The sequence below is a fragment of the Marmota marmota genome, unplaced genomic scaffold, assembly GCF_001458135.2.
Source record: "Marmota marmota marmota unplaced genomic scaffold, marMar, whole genome shotgun sequence".
Taxonomy (NCBI): domain Eukaryota; kingdom Metazoa; phylum Chordata; class Mammalia; order Rodentia; family Sciuridae; genus Marmota; species Marmota marmota.
The window spans coordinates 4,674,826-4,698,906 of NW_025999962.1; the positions used below are offsets into that span (position 1 = coordinate 4,674,826).

General features: G+C 57.4%; 1 protein-coding gene across 4 annotated transcripts in view; it reads left to right on the plus strand.

Moving 5' to 3' along the window:
• Scube1 (signal peptide, CUB domain and EGF like domain containing 1) overlaps nucleotides 1-24,081 on the plus strand; it is a 128,557-nt gene that overhangs the window by 70,021 nt on the left and 34,455 nt on the right. For 3 of the 4 annotated variants that reach the window (XM_015501751.2, XM_048803021.1, XM_048803022.1), the window contains exons 5-7: nucleotides 2,476-2,592; nucleotides 5,032-5,121; nucleotides 19,668-19,784. In XM_015501751.2, coding sequence (XP_015357237.2) covers nucleotides 2,476-2,592; nucleotides 5,032-5,121; nucleotides 19,668-19,784 — 324 coding nt within the window. The remainder of the gene's footprint in view (nucleotides 1-2,475; nucleotides 2,593-5,031; nucleotides 5,122-19,667; nucleotides 19,785-24,081) is intronic. The other variant, XM_048803020.1, reaches the window with a different exon arrangement.

A 24,081-nucleotide genomic window follows, 5' to 3' on the forward strand; every position in this document is an offset into this window, starting at 1 on the left:
AAAAAAAAAAAAAAAAAAAAAGCATGACTGTGTCACCAAGTCAGGACAAATGGGGCAACCTCAGGAGTCCAGCCAGGGTCCCTCTCCTTTAACTGCAGAGAAACCACCTGCCACCTGGCCACTTGCAGAACAGAAAATGCTACCTCTGGCCTCCTCAGTCCTCCTCCTTGAGTGATCTGAATTTGCTCATGAAAAAGGACCCGAACAGAATGCAGGCAGCCTTCAGCCAAGTACGCTTCAGTCAGAGGACAGGCTGAACTTCCCTCAGTGCTGGACCTTGAGCCAGGAAGGACTGGGACTGGCTGGTATCTAATTCAGTAATCCATCTGGGACAAGAGCCTCAAGGGCATAGTGTGCTCGGAGAGCATCTCCTGAAAGGCCGACTTGGTTGGAAAAGTCAGGGACAAGGCAGGGGATGGAGGGTCAACAAGAGAGTGACGGTCCTGCGGCCTCCTGGGAATAGACTGCCTAGCCATTCCAGGCTTGGGTTCTTCTGTGGTTCATGAGGCAGGGCTATTTAGCTGAGACCTGTGCCCTAACCTTTTGAAGTCACTTTCAGTTAAGGAAATTCTGGCTCTTAAGTTAGGCTGGGGCTGGGACCTGACTTAGCAGCCTCTCTGGACCCAGGAGCCAGGATGGGAGGCTGCTGCAGGCCTCTGCACCAAACTCTTATCCCTCCAAAGACAGCCATTTTCTCCTTCCACTCCTTGTATTCCCAGACCTGTACTTCCATGTACAAGCTGAAGGTCTGGTCCTTGGGGGTGCTTGAGATGCTCAGACGCCTGCGTAGAGGGAACAAGGGAACAGGAGCCATTTTGGGGGTACAACCCATCTCTGGGAGCCCAGAGCTTGGGAAGGACCATCAACACTGTTCTTGCTGCCTACTCTTTATCTCTACCCAGACCCATGCTGAAACGGACTCTTTTCAGTTCCGTGAAGGCATATACTGTCCAGCCCAGGTCTGCCAGGATCTATGTAATCCAGCAGCCCTGAGCCCTTGGCTCCCCGGGTCTCCTCCTGGTCAGAGAGACACACTGTTTCAGAGCTAGGACGCGGGGCCTGCAGGAGGCGGCTCACCCTGGGATGAGGCGATACCCTCCTGCAGAGAAGGACCAGGTGCTTGTGCTCTGAGCCCTGTTAGGTTCCTGAAGCATTTCAAGCTCCTTGAAACTTCATGTTGCAAGTTAGGTCAAGAGGAAGCTGCCCATTCGAGCTTCTGTTTGCTAAGGACAGTGTCTGAGATGCTGGGAAGCCATTCTTTTTATATCCTTACTACTGTGGAGACTGCATGCACTGAAGGCTGAGGATCACCACCTCTCAGGACAGGGAGTGCCCAGGTGCTCCATAGCCGTCTCCATGAATGGAGAAGCACCAGTGAAGTGTAGCTGAAGAAGTCCATTCTGAAAGGTTTGGGTCCCTCCTCAGGAAGCTACCACCAGTGACTTCCCTCTGTCAGCAGCCATGCCAATGGGCCTTCCTAACAGAATGTGATTGATTCAAACTCAGTTTGGGATTGGGGGCTGCTGTGCCCATAGTTGGTCTTCAAGATGGTTTGCCGAGTACGTTAGCCCAGGACGTTAGCGTCTGTCTGGGAGACACACTGTATCTGCTTGGTACGCACATTCCCACACCGGCTTCCTGTGGGGCGGGGCAGGGCCAGGAGGGCTCCACAGAGATCTTGACCCCCCTTGTTCGCCTCTGGCACTCTCTCTCATCCTGGAAACTCATAATGTGGTTTCCTTTAAATAAACTTGAATTGGCCATTTCTCCTAGCCCGGGCTGGCTCTATTTTGTTCAGCCCCTTGTACGCGAGCCAGCTGGCTGACGGACATCAGGTCCCCTGGGCTATAGGCGTTGCCAGCTTTTGACGCTGTTTAGGTCACTTTCAGCATCACACCTCAGGTGGCAATAACTGCCAAGATCTACCTGTCTAGACGTTCCTAGGCCCAGGGGTTGGAAAGCTATGAGGGGGAAGAGCTCCAGCTGACTGGCCAGGGACCCAGAGCAGGTGACATCCTTGAGAACATCCCTCTACATGCTCCAAAACATGCAGAAGACAGACAACTCTGCAAGAACTAAGGAAATGAGTGTCACCTCAAATCATGGCTACCACCTCGGCCCTCAGCTTTGGAGAATGTCCTAGTGTCCATAGACATTTGCCCCATTGATGTAGTTGGAGAGGATGGGACAGCAGCCACCCCACTCTCTAACCACCACCATCCGGCACAGCAGCTGTGCACCTCTGTTCCCAGCTGAGAGGGCCAGAGTCCACACCCATTCAATTCTAGGGACAACGTTGGGTCTGAGACCCTGGAAGGCACAGGGCAGGGAAGCACATCTGCTGCCTGTGAGCCCAGCAAGCCCAGTTCAGGCCCTCGCGTTCCTCCCCCACCCCAGAAGCAACACCAACGCCCACAGACTAACCCTTCTGTTGTTCTGTTTATACACGCGTGTGTACACTTTGGGCCTAACTAGTAACCTGTAACTATGGAAACGGAGGCTGCCAGCATAGCTGCGAGGACACGGACACAGGCCCCATGTGTGGCTGCCACCAGAAGTACGCCCTCCACTCAGACGGTCGGACGTGCATCGGTAAGTTGACACCGCATACCCGCCTCGCTCCACCTGCCCGCAGGGTAAGGTCGCCTACAGTCCCCATCTCTCAGAAGGAAGCCGAGGGAAGCAAGAGAAAGCAGGAGTCCCCAAGTGTCAGCTTTTGTGGACACTTACCCTAGGTCCCATAGACCCCTGGGTCCAAATCCCCAGCAACTCCTGGTGCAGGGCAGGTGGTCTGCGGGGAGGAGCCTGTGTTCCTCAAGAGGGCTTCATCGGCACCTCGGCACCAGGGTTTCTCTGAGATGGAAAACCCGTGTCCAGATCTGTTTAGTCTCGTGGCCACCATTAGTTCCACGAGTGCCCAAAGCAGTCTGGAAAGCCCAGAGGTGTCCTCAGAACACAGGTGGTGGTGGGTGAATGGTGTGCATCCTTGGGGCCTGGGGTATGGCTGCTTTGAACTGCTTCTCATTCCAAGCTGACGGGGCTCTCGCAGTACTTCCTCCCCACCTGAAGTCCCTCCTCAGTGACACCCCACCCATCACCTCACTGCCACAGGAGTCCTGATCTGAGTCTCGGCCACTTGCTTCCTCCAGGCCCATATTTCCAAGGGGAAGCTTGAATATTTGTGATTGTTTCATGCCATGATCACTAGCAGTTTTTCCTCCTACTCAAAAGTAACAGCAGATTTTTTAACTGAGAAGAAGAGGCATTTCAGAGCTGCGCCCAGAGTTCTCCCTCCTCTCTGTCCGCAGCGCTGGCGCACTAGCACGAGTCAGTGACCATGGTTGTTATTGTTTTAAAAAGGCCCTGTCTCTGATTGCCGTCTCTGGGAAGTGTTTCTGGAGGGATTTTCGAGTGACAGAAAGGGGGGTTGTTTAGCAAGATAAGCACACAAGGCCTGGGGTTGCTGTAGCACTCCGTCCCCTGTGGCTGCTCCCTCGTGTCTTGGAGAGCTGGGTGCTGGCCGGGCGGGGACACCGGGCTGTCACCTCCCAGCCCAGGGCTGTGGTCATGGGCGCTGCCGCCTGCGGTGGTTCTCCCTCTGTGTGGTCTCTCCTCTCAGATAGCCGTTGTTATTTCATTTTATCTCATCCCTCCTGCTTCTCTGGTGATGGTCCCTGATTGCCTGTCTTGTCTGACAACTGACGTTTGTTAATTATTTTCAGAGCCAAAAGCCAAAACCAAACCAACCAAACAATCAAAAAACAAAAAAAATTAAAAGCCAAACCGGGTCTCAGACCAGTGTCTCTATTGCAGCCTGATCCCGTCTAGAACTCCTGTCCTCTGGCCTTTCTCCCTCACTGTCCCCCAGGCTCTCCTGGGCTCTGCCTCCCTCCTGTCTTGTCTGCTCCTGGTCTCCTGGGGTTTGTGCATCCAGTGGGGCCACAGGCCACTGGACCAGCGCAAACAGCTGCCCGACCAGATGCACTCCCAGCCCGTCTAACCCCTCTTGTCTGTGTCCTCCTGATTCATTCCGACTCATTTTTTAAAAATGCTCTAACGCCTGCTGCACGTGGCGGTCCCTGCTTGGATCTCTTTCTGAAGTAACTTCCCAGGTCCTCGCCTCCCTCCCCCCATTAGACATTTCTGACTCAGCTTTGCCGCAATGGCTTCCTTCCTTCCAGGATGAGAAACCTCTGTCTTTGCTCATGTCACCAGCTCCCCCTGGGGACAGTGTCTTCACACAATCCAGACTGAGCAAGGGAACCAGCTAACCTCTACCCCTACAAGAAGCCTCCTGCACAGCTTTGCACCCAGAGGCTGCCCGGCTGCCCCAGGCTGTTCCTTCTCCCACTCCTACAGCAGCTGCCCCCTCCTGCAGCCTCCTGCTGAACTTGAATGCCCAGCCCTCATCCTCTAGACAAGCAGGCAACCAGCGCTGCCCAAAGCAACCCCGGGGTCCTGCGTCTGCTCGGCAGGATCCACTGTTCTGTGTGTGCGCTTGTGTTTCTCCATGTGTTTTGGTCTTAATTTTGCATGAGTGACACTTTCATGTCCTTGTGACAGGGCATCTGCTGTCCCAGGCACATCCATCACCGGACCTTGTGGCCCTGTCCCCTTGTCCTGTGCCTTGTCCTGTGCCTGCCTCTCCAGCCTGAGCTGTGGGGGTCTGTAACCACTTGTCTCCGTGAGCACTGCGGTGCTGGTGTCTGCACTGTGGCCTCTGCAGAGCATCCTCCTGCTCTGGCCTCAGCCGCCTCTCCTATGTTGTTGCACATGGGACTGTGTCCATCTGTCCTGGGTCGTGTCACAGTCACACCCTCTTCTGCACACCCCACCCTTGCTGCCTCTCTGCTCTGCCTGAGCACACCTACCCTGGAGGTCCTGGGATGGGCCCCTTGGCAAGGACAGTGCGCTGGCCGCATGCTGTGTTGGCTTCGTGTGCGCCATGCTGAGAGGCTGGCTGTCTTGGGCCGCAGGACGTGGGCTCTCATTAACCTCTGGCTCCGTGTTTGTCCCTTACTTGTGTTTTAGAAAAGGATGAGGCTGCAATTGAGCGCTCTCAGTTCAATGCCACGTCAGTAGCTGATGTGGACAAGCGGGTGAAACGGCGGCTACTCATGGGTAACACTTTTCTTCCACTTCCTTTGTCATGCTTGCCCTTGTGTGTGCTCGTGCAGGTGAGCGTGTATATGTGCATGTGGGGTGAGTGCGCTGGTGCGTGAGGGTGAGCGTGTGTGTATGTGCGCATGTGTGTGTGGGTGGACCCCTGCGTGGAATGGTGTGTGCCCCTGTGTGCACAGTCACATGTGTTGTGTGTGAGTGTGGGGGGCTCCGCTGCAGATGGGAACTCATTTTTTTCCTTTTTAAAGTTTTTACCTTCCATCAAACGCACTTGTTTCTTTCTTTGTATGTTCGTAGCACAGAACCCAGCGCCATGTCTAATGGGCTGAGCATGTCGGGAGGTGTTTGCCGTAAGCCTCCTCCCGAGTGTAGATCCCCACGTGTGCATAAGCCCGGCTGGCACAGCGCACGGGACTCAGAAGCCAAGGAGGCCTTGGTGGGGAGGGGCCCGCAGCCCAGGCCTTCTCCAACTCCTCTCCTGGGAGGGAAGTCACCATCCAGTCCTCACGTCCTCAGGGGAGTCACCTAGTTCTCAGGGTGCCCTGGGAGGCCTGCTGGCTAGTGTGAGGAAAAAAAGAAGGAAGAGGAAAGAATGGCCGCCCTTGGACCGAGCACGGGATGCGGGACAGAAAGCGGCACCCGCCGCCACTCACGCCTGGACCCAGCAGCTGCTTCTGCAGTTCGGGGTCGCCAGTCTGAGGGCTTCAGCCGTTGCCTGGGGCCTCCTGGGTACAGCTGCGGACTCTGGGGGTACAGCCTTTCTGGTGATGCTCTGATGGCTCACATCAGCCCTGGGAACCATGGACTTAAGGATGTAGTCCCCATTTCTCAGAGGAAGAAACGGGTTCCTGGGGTCCCCAGGCTTGTCCAAGGTCGCACACTACCCAACACAGCCCAGAGGCCATGGGTCCTCTCAGTGTTGGGATTGCTGGAGGTCAGAGCTGAGGGTCCCTGAAAGGCCACCTAGTTTTGTGTTCCTCATATGAACCTCCAAGGGGCCCAGGCATCTAGAGAGGAAATAGGAGGGAGGTCTGGGGCACAGGAGGGACATAGCCCTGTGCTGGCCAGAAGGCTGGAGGCCTGCGGGCTGTGCTCAGTGAGCACCAAACACCTGCACTGGGAGGGTAGGTGTCACCCTCCTCCTCAGATGCACGCTCCAAGACCAAAGAGGTCTGAGCACTCATCCTGAGCATCTGGGCTGACAGGATAGGCCCAGGCTGGAAGCCGTCCTCCACAGAGTCTCTGGAGGGATCATCTTGTGGACGTGGGTGTGGCCTTGGAGGCTTGTCCAGGCAGTCATGACCACAGCCTCCAGGAGGTGAGAGTCAGCATGTTGGACCCCTGGAGTGGTGACAGAGGTGGGTGCCAGCGGCCCCAGGGATCAGTGTTGTGAGGCCACACTCAGGACTCAGGACCCAGACTTTCACCTCACTTCCTAAGTGCTACAGGTTCTCCTGTTGAGGCCTGAGCCCCACAGAAAGCCTCTAAAGCTCTCCCCCCTCCCTCNNCCCTCCCTCCCCTCCCCCACACACCTCCCGCCACCACCACCCCCCCCACACACACACACACACACTCTTCCCAGGAAGGAGCTAGGTGGCAGAAGAGGCCAAGCTGAGCTGGTGCTGCAGGGGTGGTGGGCAGGGTGATGGGGCAGGGCCTCTGCACTTGCCTTCTGTGATTAGAAGCAATGGACAGCCACCCCAGCCAGATCCTGGGGGGCCAGGGAGGCGAGGAACCCAGCCACCTCTCTTTGGGCTTGGTAGGCAGAGAAGGGGAGCAAATCAAAGGGTGTGGGCTAGGATCAAGGTGAGGACCACAGTGGAGTCAACCTTCCCCACATTCCCACCTCTCCCATCACTGAAACCTGCCATTCACCCCCCAAAAGCCTGTCCTCATTCTCAGAAGAGGCCTCTCTCTCCTCTGGTGTCCCTACAGCTCTTGCCATGGGTGGATGGGCCAGTGTCCTAACTCACACTCTCAGAGGTTTTCAGAAAAAGTCAGTCTTGGGGCCCAAAATCTAAAGCACAGTTGAACCTCCAACTCAAGAGCCCTGTCTTTGAAAGCAGCCTCTGAGGTAAAGATGTAAGATCTTGTTGGACTTTAGGCCCTAACTGTTAAACCCCAGGGAGGTGTCGCTGTTCCCAGGCTGTATTAATAGAGACAAGGTATGGAGAATAGGAGAGGTGAATACCCACATTCTGCCTTATGCCAGTCAGCACATACCTGGGTATCAGGTTCAGAGCCAGGTCCTGCAAGGAGAGTGTCTAGACAGTGAAAGGAATCGGGATTGGGTGAGACTCGCTTATTAATGCTACTAGAGTTTTTGATCTCTGAAGAAGCACCAGCACCTTATCCTGGGAGATCCTCGGGCTTGTGGGGCTGGGGCTGGGAGAGAGTAGGACAGGCAGAGGAGGAGGTACCCATCAGCAAATGAAGAAGCCGATACCCCCAGGAGATCCATGACCAAGTTAGACCCTGGACCACCTGGCTCTACGGTCTGTGCCCGTCACCACTGCACTGGCCAGCTCCCCACCCGCCACCCCGAACCAGTGAGTGCTTGTGAGACACCAGGACCTGAGTGGTTGGTCTCCTGTGAGCAGGACCTGGTGAGGTCCTGTCCGTGCTCCTCCAGAGCAGGGCACCTGCATTGCAGGACACCAGGGCCAAGAGGCCTCACAGGCATCTTCTGTCTGAGAGGCCCCCTGTCTTTTGTGTGGATGGGTTTATTTGCAGAGCAGGTAGGAAAAGACAAAGGGAAAGGGCTGCTTCCCTCTGGAGTGAGCAGGTGCTGGGAGCTCCTGCCCACCTCTGGGGTACCTATGCATCTTGCCATGCTCCATGGTGACCACACAGCTGGAGCAGACTTGTCCTGCCGGCCCAGGTGAAACCTCTCTCCATGAGTGTCCATGGCCACATGCTCCCTCTGGACAATGAGCCATCAGAGGCCCCTAGAGGGACAGTGGCAAGCTCTTCCCTGTGGGCTCCCAGATGAAGGGCAGGATTCAGATTCAGACCCTCTGACCAGCTGTTTGACTCAGAATTCTTCCAGAATGTTTTGTGGCCCGACTGGCAGAGGTCATTTCCTATAGATACACGCAAGTCATTTAATGAGCTGTCTGGCCTCTTAGTCTGGCCCAGAACTGGAGAGGAGCAAACAGCAGAGGGTGTGAAACTCCAGCTAAACCCAGCACTCTCCCATCGTTGGGCCTCTGCGCTTCTGCGTGGAACCTGCCTGCTTTTCCTTTACCAAAGCCCAAGCTGTGACATTTTGACAAGGGTACGAAGTCTAGAGACCAGAAGTGATAAGACACTAAAGCCTGCAGCGGGTCCTGCTGCTTTGCTGGGCTCAGAGCTTCTGGCAGTGCCGGGCAGAAGAGGCAGTCTCTGGTGGAGACCACACAGCAGAGGGCCCTGTGCCCCCAGGTCAGTGGCTCTAGCCCTGCCTCTGGCACAGTGGAGTGCTGGCCCCAGTGGGGGAGGGAGTGCTCCAGCAGTGTCCTGTCCCGCTAGAGTGCACAGAGCCCCAAGCAGGACTGGTGGTGCTCCATCTTCCTGTCAACCCCAGGCTTTGAATCAAGTTCTTTCCAGAAGCTTAGGATGGGTGTGTGTGTGTGTTTCCGGTGGTTGATCTTAACACACTGCCACCATCTCAGAGCAGCAGCATTGTCGTAGGCTGCAGGTCAGAAATTTGACACAGAGCTCCTGGGTCAACGTCAGGTGTCTGCAGGCCCGGGTTCCCTCTGGAAACCTAGGAACAGTCCCTCATCTTGCCTTCTCCCATTTCCGGAAGATGCTGTTTTGGGTAGCTCACTGCCCCTTGCATCTTGAGAGCCAACCGCCCTGAGACTGACCCTCCTATGTTGTCACAGCCCTCTCCCTCCTTTCCTCTCCCCTCTCTCCCTGTCATGGTTAAGGACCCTCGTGATCCTGGGGGTCCTCTCCAGATGATCCAGGTTTTCTCCTGTCCCAAGGCGTTAACTCAGTCATATCTACAAAGCCCTTTTTGCCATGTGGGGTCACAGGCTCTGGTTTCAAACGGGGACATTTTAGGGGCCTTTATTTGGCCTAAGACGGATGGTTCAACTTGGGCTGGGAAGAACTCCACTAAGATGGAGCCCACGCCCTCTTCACTGGCTTTGCCTGTCCCTCCTCCAAAACCATTCCCAAGCGTATGGGATGTGCTGGCCAACATGGGCTAACCTGCCGCTTCAGGGGACCCCTCACCCTTGTGTTGGTGCCCTCAGTTCTCAGCAGCCTCGGTTTGTCTTTGGCCCACCCCTCTGCCCCAGCCCTCCAGCCTCACCTGTGCCACTGCCTCCTCCTGCAGTTGGCCCAAGTCTTCCCAGTCAGCTGTCCCCACTGTACAGATGAAGAACTGAACCCTGAGAAGGGAGGCCACACAGTCGGTAAGCAGCACCCTGGGCCACAGCTGGGCTCATGGACTTCCAGGGCCCCGGGTCAGGAGCAGAGTAGATCTGAGGGACGCAGTTCTGCAGGTTCAGTAGCCTTGACAGCCATCCCGGCTCCACTGTCCCCTCCTGAAGGGAGCAACAACAGAGCCTACAGCCAGTCCTTCCTACCGTTTCCTGATGCCCGTGAGAATAGCACACCTGACAGACAGGTCAGTGATCCAAAGTGACTGTCAGACCTGGCTTGGAGCCTCGAGCACTCCCCAGACCCCACCGAGGGCTGGGGCTAAAGTGTTTCGTAGATGAGAAGGACAGTGAGGCTAGAAAGCGGGGTGGGAGTTCCTCTCCTCTACTCCCAGAGCTAGCACTGCCTGGCGCCCTGCACCTCTGCCTGGCGCCCTGCACCTCTGCCTGGCGCCCTGCACCTCTGCCTGGCGCCCTGCACCTCTGCCCGGCCTGTGGGGGCCCACACTTCCCTCCCTCTTCTCAGCAATGGCCAGGAGTGGTGCTCAGTGATGGTTACAGAGGTCACAGCAAGTGTGGACAGTGCCTGGTCTGCAGGGCCTTGGGTTCCATAGGGACAAGGACCACCAAAGCCTTACCTGTCCATCCCAAGGGCCCTCTTCACTAAGCCTCCCCATTGCTGGACAGACCTGGGACCAACCCCAGAACCCCTGATTCCCTTGACCAGCAGACTTGCGTGAGCCTGGAGCACACATACAGCACTTTGGCCTTGGAGCCGACTGCCCAGGTTCCTGTTCTTCCCACCAGGGAGGCTGTGCTTTCTGGGGCAAATTTCTTAACTTCCCTCTAAGCCTATTTCCTCATCTATAAACGGGGAGCATGTAGCACATACTTCCTAGAGCTGGCATGAGAATGGAATGAGCTGATGATAAGAAGTGCCCAAAGCAAGGCCTGGCACATAGGCAGCACTCACTGAGTGCCAGCTATTGGCACAGGTGGGGCTAGGCAAAAACATGGGAGACAGAGGCCACCAGGAGCTCATTTTTAAGAGAGTAGGCCACACAGGTCAAGGCTGGGCCACCCCTTGAGCCTTCCCCATCCTTCCCAGACCTGTTTTCCCAGCCCTGTGGCCATCTGTGTGTGTCCAGTCACCACTACCCAAGCCCTTTGGTGTAGGAGGAAGCAACTGGCCTTAGGGCATATGACTGCTCTGGGGCCCAAGTTCTGCTGGGGGGAAGCCTTCCTGCCCAGCTCAGCCCCTCCCTCTGATCCCTGGGGTTCCTCTCCATCAAGTGGGCATAAGCCACACAGATAGGCATGTGCTCAAAGGAAGCAGGGGTGAGAGAGGCTAGGCAGGGCCTAGAAGGCAGGACAGGGCACCATAGGGGCTGGTTCATCAAAAGCTCCCAGAAGAGCAGGGAGAAGCGAGGAAGGGACCAGACTCTACTATGCACTGTCCCTGGCCTCATGTAAGGGCACAGTTACCCTGAGAGATCTGGACACAGTCACACCCCTGCTTCTCCCTACCAGCTGCCTGCTCCCTGCCAGCTCCTCTCCACTGAGGGACCACTCACCTGCGCTTCCTTTTCCCAACCCCACACATCCACTCACCTCCTAGACCCCCTCCCTTACCTGTCCCTCCTGCCTGCACACTTAGCTGTCTGAAGCTTCCTGCTGTGTGGCTCACGCTACCCATCCCCTCTTTCGGTGCCATCTCCAGTGCTTCCTCCTGGGAAAAGCTGCCCCATCCTCAGTGGCCTTCTCTTTCCCCCATCTCCACACCCTCCCCTGCCAACTAAGGGCAGATGCCAGGTCTGCACCAGAGAGACGCTCCCTTCAGTGTACAGCAACAGCACAGGCCTTGCCCAGAAGGGGCACAGCAGGGCCAGTTGTCTCTGTGGTGTGAAGATCCCTGGAGGATTTCCCAGGATGGGTGAGCTCTGCTGCTTACGCAGCCAGGCTCAGAGAGAAGGGACAGGAGGGTGCCCATATGCACCTGGCAGGGGAAGGATCAGGCAGATCCAAGTGCATCCAGTTTCCCAGGCCATGCGTCCAGCACAAAAGGATCACTTGTTCAAGAGCCCCATCATTGGCCTAATCCCAAATGTGACTGTCTCTGGTCACCTGGGGCCCTTGGCAGGGACTGATAGGGAGGCAGGTCAAAGTGACTCACTTATTGTGGGGTTAAGTGGGTGGACAAAGTTCCCAGCAGGGTTTATTAGTGAAAAGAGGAGTGGTCAGGGCACTGAGTGGCCCCAGAGAGGACTGAGGCATGAAGGGATGTGATCTACCCCAGGCTACCCTTTACAGCAGCTGATGGTAGAGCTGAGCCCCATAGATACAGGTGATTCTGACCTAACCCCATCCCAAGAGGGACTGGGAACACTTGACCTTCACACTGTCCTGGGCTTCAGGCCTCTAGTGTCCCAACATCCAGGCCCACTTCTCACTGCCCAGCCTCTGTTCTGTCTCCCAGCTCCACTGGTGAGAACATGGTAGCTAGAGCCATCTTTCTTTCTTAGGCCTGAACCCGAATGTGTCCCAGCCCTGCATTAACCTCCTTCCTGGGTTCCTTGGCCTCTCAGACTTTTGTCTAAGTGTCTTCAATGCCCTCTGCCACCTGAGTATCCCACCTCCATTCCCGATTCCTGGTGTGTTGGCTGCTCAAGTCCCGGCGCCAGCCCTGCAGCATTCAGGTGGGCTCTGTATGTACCTTCCACCGTAGCCACAGATGGAAGGTGCCAAGGAGCACCACAGTCCATCACCTGCCATCTGAGGAGGAGCCCTGTGTAGAAACAGGAAACTGGCCAGGTCCCTTTTCCACCCTTCCACCTCCCTGGGCAGGGTAGCCTGTTCTTGGCACGGCCGCCAGCCCTGCCTGCTTCACCTCCCCACCCCACCACCCAGCTTCTCTCTAGCTAGATCCAGCCCCGAAGGTGACTGCAGGCCAGGGTGGACAGTCACCTGTTGGCAGGAAGCCAACAGTTCAGAACTTCCTGAGGCAAGACCACTTGGGCTGACCCAGGGAAGCTGACGGCTTATTTGCTTGCCTAGGCCACATCTTGGTTCTGAGGACTGAGCAGGGACACCTGTAATTGGACCAAAACTCCAAGCAGCTGCTCCTCTTTCTGGTTTTTCCTTACCCAGGTTCTGGAGTGAGACCTGGGTTCGGTCCTGGCTTCCAGGTCACCAGATAGGTCAGTGCCCCAGGGCCAGCTCACATCCCTGAGCTTCAGTTTCTCATTCGCACAAAGTGGCTTGTAGCCCCAGAGAATCTTAAAGGAGCCACTTGGTGAGCAGGTACCTGGTCCCCTGTTGCACTGAGCAGGTACCTGGTCACAGCCATTCTCTTTGTCATCTTCCCTGGCCATTTTCACTTTGTTGGGGCACCTGGTGTGCCCATGAGAAATCAAACCTGGCCAGAGTCTGGGTGGTGGGCTAAGAGGCCAGGCCTGCCTGGCCTTGCTCAGATCACACTGGGGGCTGATGGGAAACCTGGAGAACCAGCAGGATTAACAAGCGCCTTCCAGAAGCCAGCCAGGTGTCAGTAATCATGACCCTCCAGGAGGCCCCCATCACCAGGAGGCTATGCTGCTGCTGAAGGCCCACCTGGCAGTACAGAGGTTTGTGCTCAGCACCTCCCTCTGCCCAGGAGTCATTTAATCTGTCCTCAGCCAAATCCCCAGGGCAGCCGTTAGAAACCAGGGCCAAGCCTGTCTACTGAGCAGCTTCTGGGCTAATGCCAGCTGCACAGTCCACACCACGCCCCTCTGGGGCAGCTGGGTGTGGCCCTGTCTCCCTGCAGGTTGCACAGGGTCTGGCACAGGCATGCTCACTGAGCATTCACTGCTGTGATGGGGAACTCTAGACAGGGGTCTGACGACCCCAGAACTCCCAGGTAGCACATGGCAGGAAGGGTAGCGCAGTATGATGTGCAGCTGGGCCTCTCCCCAGCTCTTCCTCTGAGCCTTCTGTGGAATAGGCACAGTGATCCCATCTGCCTGTCTCCTAAGGGCCAACTCAAGGGGGAGGCTGCTTTTGAGCTGTGTCTGCCCTTCAGAGTGGAGGTAGGATGCAGAGTGCAGGAAGAGGCCTCTGCCAGTGGCTACTCCGGTGCCATGTGCTGTTGTCCTTCAGTGGACAGGGCATTTGAGAGCCCTTAAACCAAATGAGGACACCTGTCCTGAGGTCTGCCTGCCTGGCTCCTGGCACCTTCCACACTCGGGCCTCCTCCACCTCTTGGCAGGTCCAGGTGACTTCTGCTTTCTGAGCACTGGCATTGAGGGGATGGCTTTCTGCACTCACAGCATGTCCCTGAAGTCCCTAGGGGACAGTTCCACTGACAGAAATATACCTCACAGAGAATTCCCCTGAGCAGGTGGCGCTTGGGGAGGTGGCACTTTTCATTCATGCAGCAGTTTCCTTGACTGTATGCTCTCCAGGCAGGGTGACCCTTGTGCCCAATGTCCTAGGCACAAGCATTTTGTTCAATGACAGTATCAATGAGCAGGAACTCTGGAAGCCCCATGAGGATTGACAGGAGACAGGGGGACTTGATGCCTGCCCTGTGTCAGGCTTGGCAGGAGCTAGGGAAGGTGGTACCAGAGAGTGGGACTCCCCTGCTTAGAGGGGGCAGTGCTGCAGGCAGCCCCACCTGGGCCAGGACAGAGGGCTAGGATGCCTGAATTGAGAACCAGCATAGACCCGTTGGCCAGCACGCCAAGGCATGCTGTAGCTTTCTGGAGCACTTGGTTGAGGGACTTGATGGGGGCCTCATGGTCCCCTCTCTAGGCCTTAGGTTTTCTAAGACTTGTCAATAGTGCAGAGCTTGCCCCTCCCTCAGAGGCTCTGACCTGGTGTGACACACGTGGGCCCAGTGCTCTACATCTGCCCTGTTCCTTGAAAGCCTGACCCTCATAGGGGAATGGCCCATGCTAGGACCAGCTAAAGCAGCTGCAAGGCATTGGCCATTGGCTTTCGTGGCTTTCTGACCTCTGACCCTCTCCCTTCAGCTGGTTGCTGGCCCTTCCCTGGCTCCTGCCACTTTGGGATAAAAGGCACTATGGCCCTTACCCAGGGGCCCTGGTCTCCTCTTGCCTGTCACCTCATGGCTCTCTGAACTCCAACCTGTCATTAGTATCGTGTGACCATCTGTTCTGGGCACAATGAGCAAGGTCTCATGCCACCTCCTGTGGCTCAGCAGGGACTGGATGAGATGGGGTGGCTTGCTCATCTCCTGAGCACTAGCACCATGTGGCCTAACCACATGGCACAAACTACCCACCCCAGCCTCTCCCTGCTGCCTGGAGTGCCCTGCTCCGCCTCCAGCCTGCGAGATCTACTCCTGAGCGCCATCTGCTGAGGTGGGGACTGGATAAGCCCACCTGGGACTGTTCAGGCCTCAACGTGGAACCAGGCTGGTGACAATGAGTGCGTGAAGACAGTGAGGGGAAGGGGCCAGTGCAGCTGAGGCAGGAGGCTGCTGCCCTGATGAGGTGGGGTCCCTGTAGGGGAGGGGAAGAGGCGACCTTGGAAGGCTCCATCCAGATCCAGCATCAGCTGTGCTCAGGACAGAGGTCAGATCCCTCTGCCCACTATGCTCAAGGGGCATCCTGAACCTCGGAGGCAGCCTTAGGTGTGTCCTTAACTCTGCCTTGGTAGCACAGAGGGGGACTCTGAGGCCTTTTCTGAGTTGACAGTGCCACCCCAGGTATCAGAGGCCCAGGATGGGACTCCAGAGAGCATGGGTAGGCTAAAGTCCATCCCTCAGTGCTTACAAAACACTGATGCAGACTGTTGTTTCTGGGCCTTGCAAGAACTACATAGTAAATATTGTCATCTCCACCCACACATGGGGACCTGTACCTTATCAGGGCTGCAGTCCTGGCCTCAGCAGCCTCCCTGTCTCAGCCGCCCTGGTCCCTTCTTAACCCTGCGCTCTCACACACACTGTCGCCAGCTCTTTCCATCCCCATCAGGAAACAGATTCCCAAAGCAATGAGACTTGGCCTTGTTCACGCAGCCAGATGTTTGTTCAGCTCATATTTGTTCCACTACACTGTGATTGAGACTGTCCTTCAAGGACTCGCTGGAGACTGTCCTTCAAAGACTCGCTGAACCTGGGCCGGTGGGGTGCCATCAGGCAGTGTGAATTCCAAGGGCTGCTCCCAGGCAGCCTTCCGTCCTCTACTCCTATGTCCTGTCCCTCTGGTAGAGCTCTGGCCTGCTGCAGGCAGGGGTCCAGTGTTGCAAAGCCAGCCCAGCATAGGGCTTCCCTGAGGAAGGTCCAAAGACTGGGGCTTTCAATTCTTCTGCTCTGCTGCCTCACTGGGAGCGGCCCTGGGCTCCTCTGCCAAACCCCAGCTCTCCGGCCTGCTCTAGCTCGCTCATCAGCCTGGAGTCCCACAACCTCAGGGCGCATGCTGGCTCCTCCCCTGCTCAACTTGGGCAGTCACCAGGAGTCCTTCCCTGGGATGGCCCCAACTAGCTTAATGCCCTACTGACTCTGTCTTGAAGTTCTAAACAATCTTGGAAAAGGGGGCCTTCATTGATATTTTGCATTAGGTCCCCCAAATCAGGTAACTAGTCTTGCCTGGACAAGTTACTTCTCTGAGCCTCAGGTCCCTACCTGCAAAAGTGCCCCATGGGTGAGGCCTGCTGAGGTGAGTGGCTGACAAGTGCTTTGTCGGGTGCTCAGGGGTAGGCAGGGCAAGGTTTGCTGTCATCATTGCTCCAGAAGGAGCAGGAAGATCTTTAAGGAGAGCCCTGGCAGCTCTCATCTAAAGTCGGGGTATAGGAGAGACGGGGCTCACAGAGTCTGAAAGGAAATTCTTCCTTCAGATCCTGGGAGAAACTCTCTGAGGTTTAGCTTTGCCCTCTTCTCCTTTGCCCCACTTGCCCGCAGTTCTGGTGACTGGAGGCAAACCTGCAGTGGGGTGTGGCCTCATGAGGCCGTCCTGCAGAACCCCTTTTACCCTCTGGCCCAAGCTCACTCTTAGCCTCTGGGAGGGACAGGAGCTGTGATGCGACCCTGAGAAGGAGGTGGAAGGTCCAGAGACCCAGAGAGATGTCCTGCTGCCATCTCCAGCTCACATTGGGGTAGCCTGCAGTTAGATGCCCACTGTAGGAAGGACAGAGCTGGTTTTTGAAGCTCTTCGAGACAGTGGTGATCCAGCACCAGGTTTTGGCAGCCTCTGGTCTTGGGGGGCAGAGAGGTAAGGCAGCTTTCCAAGGCCCTCAGAAATGGAAGCTGGGCAGTACCCCAGACTAATGGCCACTGAAGGCAAGGGATCCCCTCAGCAGCACCCAGGAGCCTCTAAGGGAAACCTCCAAGGACAAGATGCTTGGCACCTCCAGACCAACCTTCCCTCAGTGCAGATTTCAGTCCCCCACAAAGGACCTGGGTGGGCTTCAGTCTTGCTCTTTATACATATTGCCTTTGGTAGCAGAACCTCCGTCACCTCAGAACAGCACTGCTAAGGTGGGCAAGGCAGGAACTGCCCCACGCCACCGTGTTGTAGCAGAGGCACTAGAGCCCCCAGCACAGGACAACCTGCCCATGGTCCTAGGAAGGCAGAGTGGAGGACAGGCCAGCTTCCAGACTGCTCCCTGCACTCACCTCCCCGCCCAGCACAGGTCTGGTTCAGAAAAGCCCTGGGGAGCATTGAAAGTGAGGCCATGAGCTAGGGCAGGAGCCTGGGAAGCTGTGGAATCTCAGAGGACTGTGGTGGCCTGGTCCCAAATGGCAGCAGCAAGAGCAGGGGCTGGATTCCAGAGATGTTAAGGAAGCAGCAAGAGTGGGCCCAGGGGTGCCAGAAGGTGAGGGAGTGTTCTGGACGGGGTGGAGCAGGGGCTGCAGGAGGAAGGGGGAGTTGAATGCAGTGAGCAGCAGGTCTAGGCACAGCTGCCTGGGTCCCTGGAGCTAAGGGTGGCTGGAGACAGATTGAAGGCCTGCCGTTGGGTCACTGCCCTCCTGGCACTGTAGAGTGGGACCAAGCTGATACCTCCAGTGCTCTCGCTCACTCTGCACAACCTTGGCCCCACTCCTGGTGGGGGAAGCAGTGGGCCCAGGAGCTCTGAGGGCCAGGGCAGGAGACAAGAGGCAGAGTAGGGCCTGGCATGCGGTGACCACCATGATGGGGCACTGGCAGCAAGAGGGATCTGCACCCAAGAGTGGCCCACCAGCCCCCAGATGCTGGGGTACTCAGAGCCCCTCACTCAAAGCCTAAAATTTATGCACCAGCTGGGGCTACTCAGAGAAACTGAAATCACCCAGTGGGGGAGAGAGCCCTGCAGTGGGATCCAGAGAAGGGTGGACATCCATGCTGGCCCAGCCCCCTCCCAGCCTCAGACTGCCCAGTGGGCAGGTCCCCAAGACCCTCTTGGGTCTGAAGGGTCGAGTTACAAGTGCCACCAAGGGGAAGAACATACCAGCTGTCAGGTATGTCCATTTCTCAAGAACATAATCACCAGGGCCCCCACCCACTTCCACCAGCACAGAGAGACCAGGCCTGGCCCAGCCCTCAGTGCCTGCTGCTGACCCCTAATGCCCCCTACCTCAGAGCCTTAACTACCTACACCTGCAAAACGGGCAGGTTCTCAGCCCCCTCCATCAAGGGGCCATCACACTTGGAAGGCTGAAAGGGCTCTTCGGGGACACTGGCTCTGCTGTGGGCTGGGAGGCAGGATTTCCTGGTCTGGCTTTAAGCCGAGGAGAGGAAACGCATAATGAGCAGCCACTGCCTGGTGCCTTCAAGACTTGATCTTCGCCTCAGCCCTGGGAAGGAGGCTTCCCCAGGTGTGGGCCAGCTGTGGCCCCAAGGGAGTCTCCCATAGATGGTCCCGTGAGAAGACGAGAGGGGCCAGAGCAGGCCTGGTGCCAGTCAGAACTGGCCGTTTGAACCCAGGGCCCGGGCTGCCCCAGGGCAAGGAAGAGCTGCAGCCTTCTCTCTGTGGCTCTGCAGAGGTGCTCCTGGCAGAGGTGCCCTGGGAGCCGGACCTGAAGGCTGAGCAGGGAGGAGGTGTGCAGCCAGGGCCAAAGCACGGCAAAGACCCCGGGGATGGGGTGGGGGGGTTCACAGAAGCTGCCAGGGCCACCAGGGCACTGAGACAGACCAGAAAGAGCGTCAGGGCCAAGGAGACACCTTTCAGCAAACTACAGCCAGCCCCGTGATGGCGGTGGGAAGTCACTAACCCCGAGGCAGGCAGGCGGCTCTCATGCAGATAGCCCCAGCAGCAGGACGCCCACCCTGGAGGCCCTGCAGAATCGCATGCTCACCCTCAAGGTGAAGGTCAAAGGATGGGTACCACGAATCTAATTAGCAGCAGGGACTGCTGGCAACTGTACATTCATTCTCAAACTTCTCCCAGAGGAACACACAGCCACTTGCAGAACCAAGGAAGGCAGGCCCCCAGGTGAAGCAAGCTCAGGCTGTGCCCTCCAGGCCCTGTACCACAAGATACGAAACCAGGTGGCAAGGACTGAGGTCTGGGAGAACAGCACCCTGTGGGTGCACTATGGCCTTTCTACAGCCAGTGAGGACCACTCACCGCAAGCTCTGGTATCCCCGTTGTACCTCAGCCACTCCAGCCTCTGAACTTTTCAGACGTGAAAAAAGAGCACTAGACAGACTTCAAGTGGACAAAACCCAGACACCTTTGGTGCATTCTGATGAGAACAGTGGTGGGTCAAGCCTCACTAGGGTGGTGGTGAGTGCTGCGCAAGGCCCGGGCCCCACAGCCAGGGCTGCAGCCATTCCCCACTGGGGTGAATATGGCTGCCTCCAGCCACCACCTGATGGACTTGGAGTCTAAGAGCAGGTGGGGCAAAGGTTCAGGATCCTGGCCGTGGGCAGTTAAGAACCAGCCAGGCCAATCTCAGACCCCAGATCGTGGTCTTCAGCTGTCAGCAGTAACCTCTAGCCAGTACTGCTCTCTGTCAGGTTTGACGAGCCTCACAGAGACCCCATGGGAATGGAGCCCATTCTCCCATTTTATAGATGGGGAGCCTGAGGCTCAGAGAGGCAGCACAGGTTCCTTAGAGTCCCATAGCAGGAGTATCAGCCAGAACTTGAACCCAGCTCTCCTATCTCACAGGAGATCTCCCCATGGCTGGGGAAAGCTGGTAGCTTCTGCCCAAGGAGACTGAGCATCTCTGTGTCTTTCCCTCCCCAGAGACATGTGCAGTCAATAACGGAGGCTGTGACCGGACGTGCAAGGACACAGCCACTGGCGTGCGGTGCAGCTGCCCTGTTGGATTCACACTGCAGCCAGACGGGAAGACATGCAAAGGTCAGCACAGGGAGTATGCTGGTGTGTCCCCACCTGGCCTCTGAGCCCCATGTGGCCACAGAATAGGGGCACTCGGCAGTCACTCACCTTGGTGCTGGGAAGGCCAGGAGAAGGGAGGGTCCCAGCAGGGACCAGAGAACACAGGTGTGTGGTACTTCCATAGATTCCTGGATCAAAAGTGCCTTTACTCTGGAACTCCCTGGGGGCAGAGGTGCTGGCCCAGATGCTGACCTGTAGTGGGGGTGATTCTCAGAACAGATGGGGACAGCCCAGCTCTGGGCTGTTTGGGAAGTGTGTAAGTCATTATGTGTCACTGTTGGAAATTTGTAAGGGGATTTGTGTGAGTTCTGTGCTTCACTGAAGGAAGAAGGATGCAGAGGAACTTTGTCATAGAAAAGGAACAGGTAGCTGAAGATGGAGGAAGGGGCAGGGGGGGCGGCGCAGTGAGGGAAGGGGAGCTGCGGCTTCCACAGAGAGAGGCTGGGCTCCAGGACCAGCCTGCGTGGGGACCAGCCTCCCACAGCAGGGCCAGGCCAGGCAAAGGCCGGGGGCCATTACAAAAGCCCAGGCCTGACTGGCAAAGCCGCACACAGAAGGGGGCAGCAGCCGGGCCGCCCTCAGGCGCCTACCCCAGCCCTGACCAAGGAGGGCCTCGAAGGGAGCAGGAGCTGGAGAGTGTGGCCAGCGAATGTTTAAGACAATTTAAAACTGACTGAGGTGGGCTATTTTTAAGTCTGACAAAGTAGCTTCTTCCTTCCTTGCCCCCTTGCTAGGAAGAGCTGCTAATTATGACAGCAGAGGCAGATCTGCCAGCTGCTGATGTGAAGTGAAGCCCTCTGTAGCCGCCGCTCGGCCTGTCAGTAGCCCTGATGTGTTCCTGGCAGGGTTGTGGGCAGACAGGTGACATCTGAGTCCTCGCCATGTGGACTCAATGGCAGGAGTGGGTGGCAAGGGAGCCAGAGGTCCGCGCAGATCTGGGCATCCTCAAGGCCCAGTAATGTCACCTGTCCAGAGACCCAGGGCCTGGAGAGGTAGAACCAGTCCTCACTGCCTCGCCGGGAGGTGGAGGCTGGACTGGGAAAGGGGGCCCTGCAGGGCTGAAGTCCTGAGAGCAAGGCTGCTGGAAGGAGAGCTGGAGCCAGCTCACCACTGGGGACCAGAAAGGGCCTGGGAGTCCTGTGGCCCCAGAGGGAGCAGCCGGGAGAGGACTCCTAGTGCTGCTCCCCACCCCTCTCTGGGGTAGCCCAAGGGGGCTGGTGACATTTCCAACTGTGAGTGCCGGGCAGACCCCAGTCAGTACTGGGTGGGTTTTTATTTTGAAATGGTCCCTGCCACCACCTGGCCAGCAGTCTCTGGGCAGCATCTGGAAAAGCAGGGAGGAAACTGCTGCCATCCCCTGGCTCAGGACAACATTTTTGCTTGGGCCGGATGGTGGCAGAGATGGGAAACTGGGTTGAGACTTCCCCACTGGTACTAGGAATGGAGGGGCACGGGCTGGCACAGACCTGTAGAGCGAGAACAGCTCAACTCAAGGAGGGAAGCCTGAGAAACCAGATGCCCCCTCCAGACCCCAGGGTTGGTGACCTGGGTTCTCAGGCTCTTGCTGGAGAGATGCAGGCAGGGCTGGGGACTTGGCTGGGGCAAGCCCAGCAGGGGATTCCCAGTGAACCCAAGACCTTGGCCTCTGGGGTTTTGGGTTTCACTCCTCAATTCAGGGTGCACACCCTGATCTTGGCACGGGTCCAGGGAAGAATATCAAAGGAGTGATTTCAAAGGTTCAGTGTTTTCTGGAAGCAAAAAAGACATTGTCAAGCAAGATAGATCACTGGAGGGGAGATAACAGAGGGCTGGGAAAATCCAGAGCTGAGAGCCCAGGCAGGCGGGGTTCACCAGGGCTGGTGGGGATCCCCGGGGGTAGGCGGCAGGGGTGGGAAAGTGGGATGCAGGTTTTAGAGGATCAAGAGGACTTGCCCCAAGCCCAGGCTTTATTTCAAGGGGGTGGCCTGGGCCGGGTTCAGTCTCAGTTTGGAGCTGGGTCCCCCTGTGCTGTTGGGAGGCGGCCTCCTGACGCTGGACTCTCCCCAGAGGGTAGAGTTCTGAGCTGCAGCCGCTAACCCTCAGGGAGACCCCTCCTCCACACACCTTCAAGAACAATCTAGGAGAATCCCCACCCACTGCTGCTTCCCTGTGCCCTGGGCCAGACAGGCCACCTGCTGGGACTTTTATCTGTGTGGGAGCAAAGGTGCCCTCACCTGCCCTCCACCTGGCCAGCCCACATCCTAACTCTCCCTCTGCCCCTCCCAAAAGCCCTTGTTCATGGGCCCCACAGTGTGCCGGGATGGCAGAAGGGAACAGAAATAGCCATCCTGTGCATTCCTGGGGCACAATCCTCACCTGGCAGGCACCCCCATACCCACACACCTGTGCTCCACCGTTGGGTGGTACAGTCAAATGGCTACTTGATGGGCCAAGGTCCCACCCTTCCCTGGACCCTCAGGCCCTTTTCTGTTTCTGGACCACCCTGTCTCACCTCCTGGCTCATCTGTTCATTCATTCGCTCACTCTGGGCCTGGGGTGCCAGACAGGAATAGGTACCCACCTCTGTGGTCTAGTCCCAAGGCTGTCTCCTGCCCCCGGGCAAGCCCTGTGACTAGGGAGAGATGGACTCTGGAGGGAAGGGCAGGAAGGCTGGCCAGAGGAAGGTGGAGAGGCCCTGCAGAGGGCCAGCAGGTGAGAGCCAGCTGCAGTGGTGCAGCGGGTGGCTGGAGCCTGGGCTGCGCAGCAGAGGCCAAGGCTGCCCAGGAGAGGAGCTGCGGCGGGCAGGCCAGGTTGCAGAACGAAGTCTGTGACCACCACCAAGGGCTGGCCTTTACCCAGGAGACCCAGAGGCCCCCACAGACTTGTCAGCAGGTAGGGGCATGGCCAGATTTGCTGTGGAAGGTGGAGGGTGTGTGGACACAGTCGAGGATGGGAAGGGGACAGAGGACCTGAAGTGCCTCCCCAGTGTTGGTTCATCAGAGGTCAAGGGACCTGGGAGCCCAGCACCCCCTTACTAGATCCTGGTAGAGAGGAGGGGCACCCCCACATCCCTCCAGGCAGCCAGCTACTCCAGCCTGGGCCCAAGCACACATGCCTCCCTCTGCCTGTCTGGTTGCTGTGACACACCCTGGCTGGACAGATTTGGATGGGGAAGCAGAAGGGGTCAGAAGTCTCAGGAGGCCTGAGGCGTTCTTGAGGAGGCAGGGGTCCTGATAATGACCACAGGACAGCCCCTGTCTACTTAGCGGAGTTGGCTTACTTAATTCCACTAATGGCGCTAGGGGAGGTGCTGGTGGACATCCTAGTTTGTAGATGGGGAACCTGAGGCTCAGAGAGGTGTCTTTCCCTGCCCAAGGTCACACAGCTGGCAAGGCAAAGACAGGCCTCTGCTTTCCTGCCTGAGGCTTTATGCCAGAAACTCCCAATTTTCCTGGAACCTGGGGTGGAGACACCTCAGCTCAGGCCACAGCTCATTTCATGTCTCTCTGGTGGCCACAGGGCCGGCATGGTGTGCTGGAGAAAGCCATCCTCGAGACAGTTGGTGCTGGTAGAGGTCAGCTCTCACCTGGAGCCCTGTGACCACATTCTATGAAAACAGGGCTCTGCTCCTCCTACTTGTCGTGGGGCTGGAGGGAGATGCCCCAGGAAGAGCTTGGTTCAGGCACCTCCCCAGGCTCCCAGGGTGACCCCGGGGAGGGCTAAAGAGGGCTGTCCTCTGATATGCAGGAGCAGTGTCCAGAGCTGCTGGGAGCACTCCATGGGAATGATGCCTGGGGACGTGGGCAGGCGCCCGTCGCCTGTCTGGTTGAAGGAAGAAGCAGGAAGGTGGCTGCTGAGGCTCTGCTGGGGTGGGAGCTGCTATGGGAGGAGCGAGGCTCCTGTCCCCCATCTGTCAAAGGAGGCAGGCTCACCCTGTCACTGGGTGCCCAGTACACAGGACAGGGCATCCGGCACCAGCCGAGCACCCACGCTCAGGGTGGGCTCCACAGGTGCTGGGCCCCTGCCTGGCAGTTGTGCCAGGGCGGGTCTGACGACCATAGGGGAGGTCATACATTTCCTGGCTGGGAGGGTCTCGGCGCTTCCCTTTTACTCCTCCACACCAGGGGGGAGTGGGACACCTGGACAGGGAGGTCGGCATGGGGGCTGGAGACCATGGGGGCCCTGGAGGAACTTTGAAGTAGCCAGAACATAGCTCCTGGAGAAAAGGACCCTCAGGGACAGGGGGCCTCTGATTGGCACAGAATGCCAGGCTGAGCTG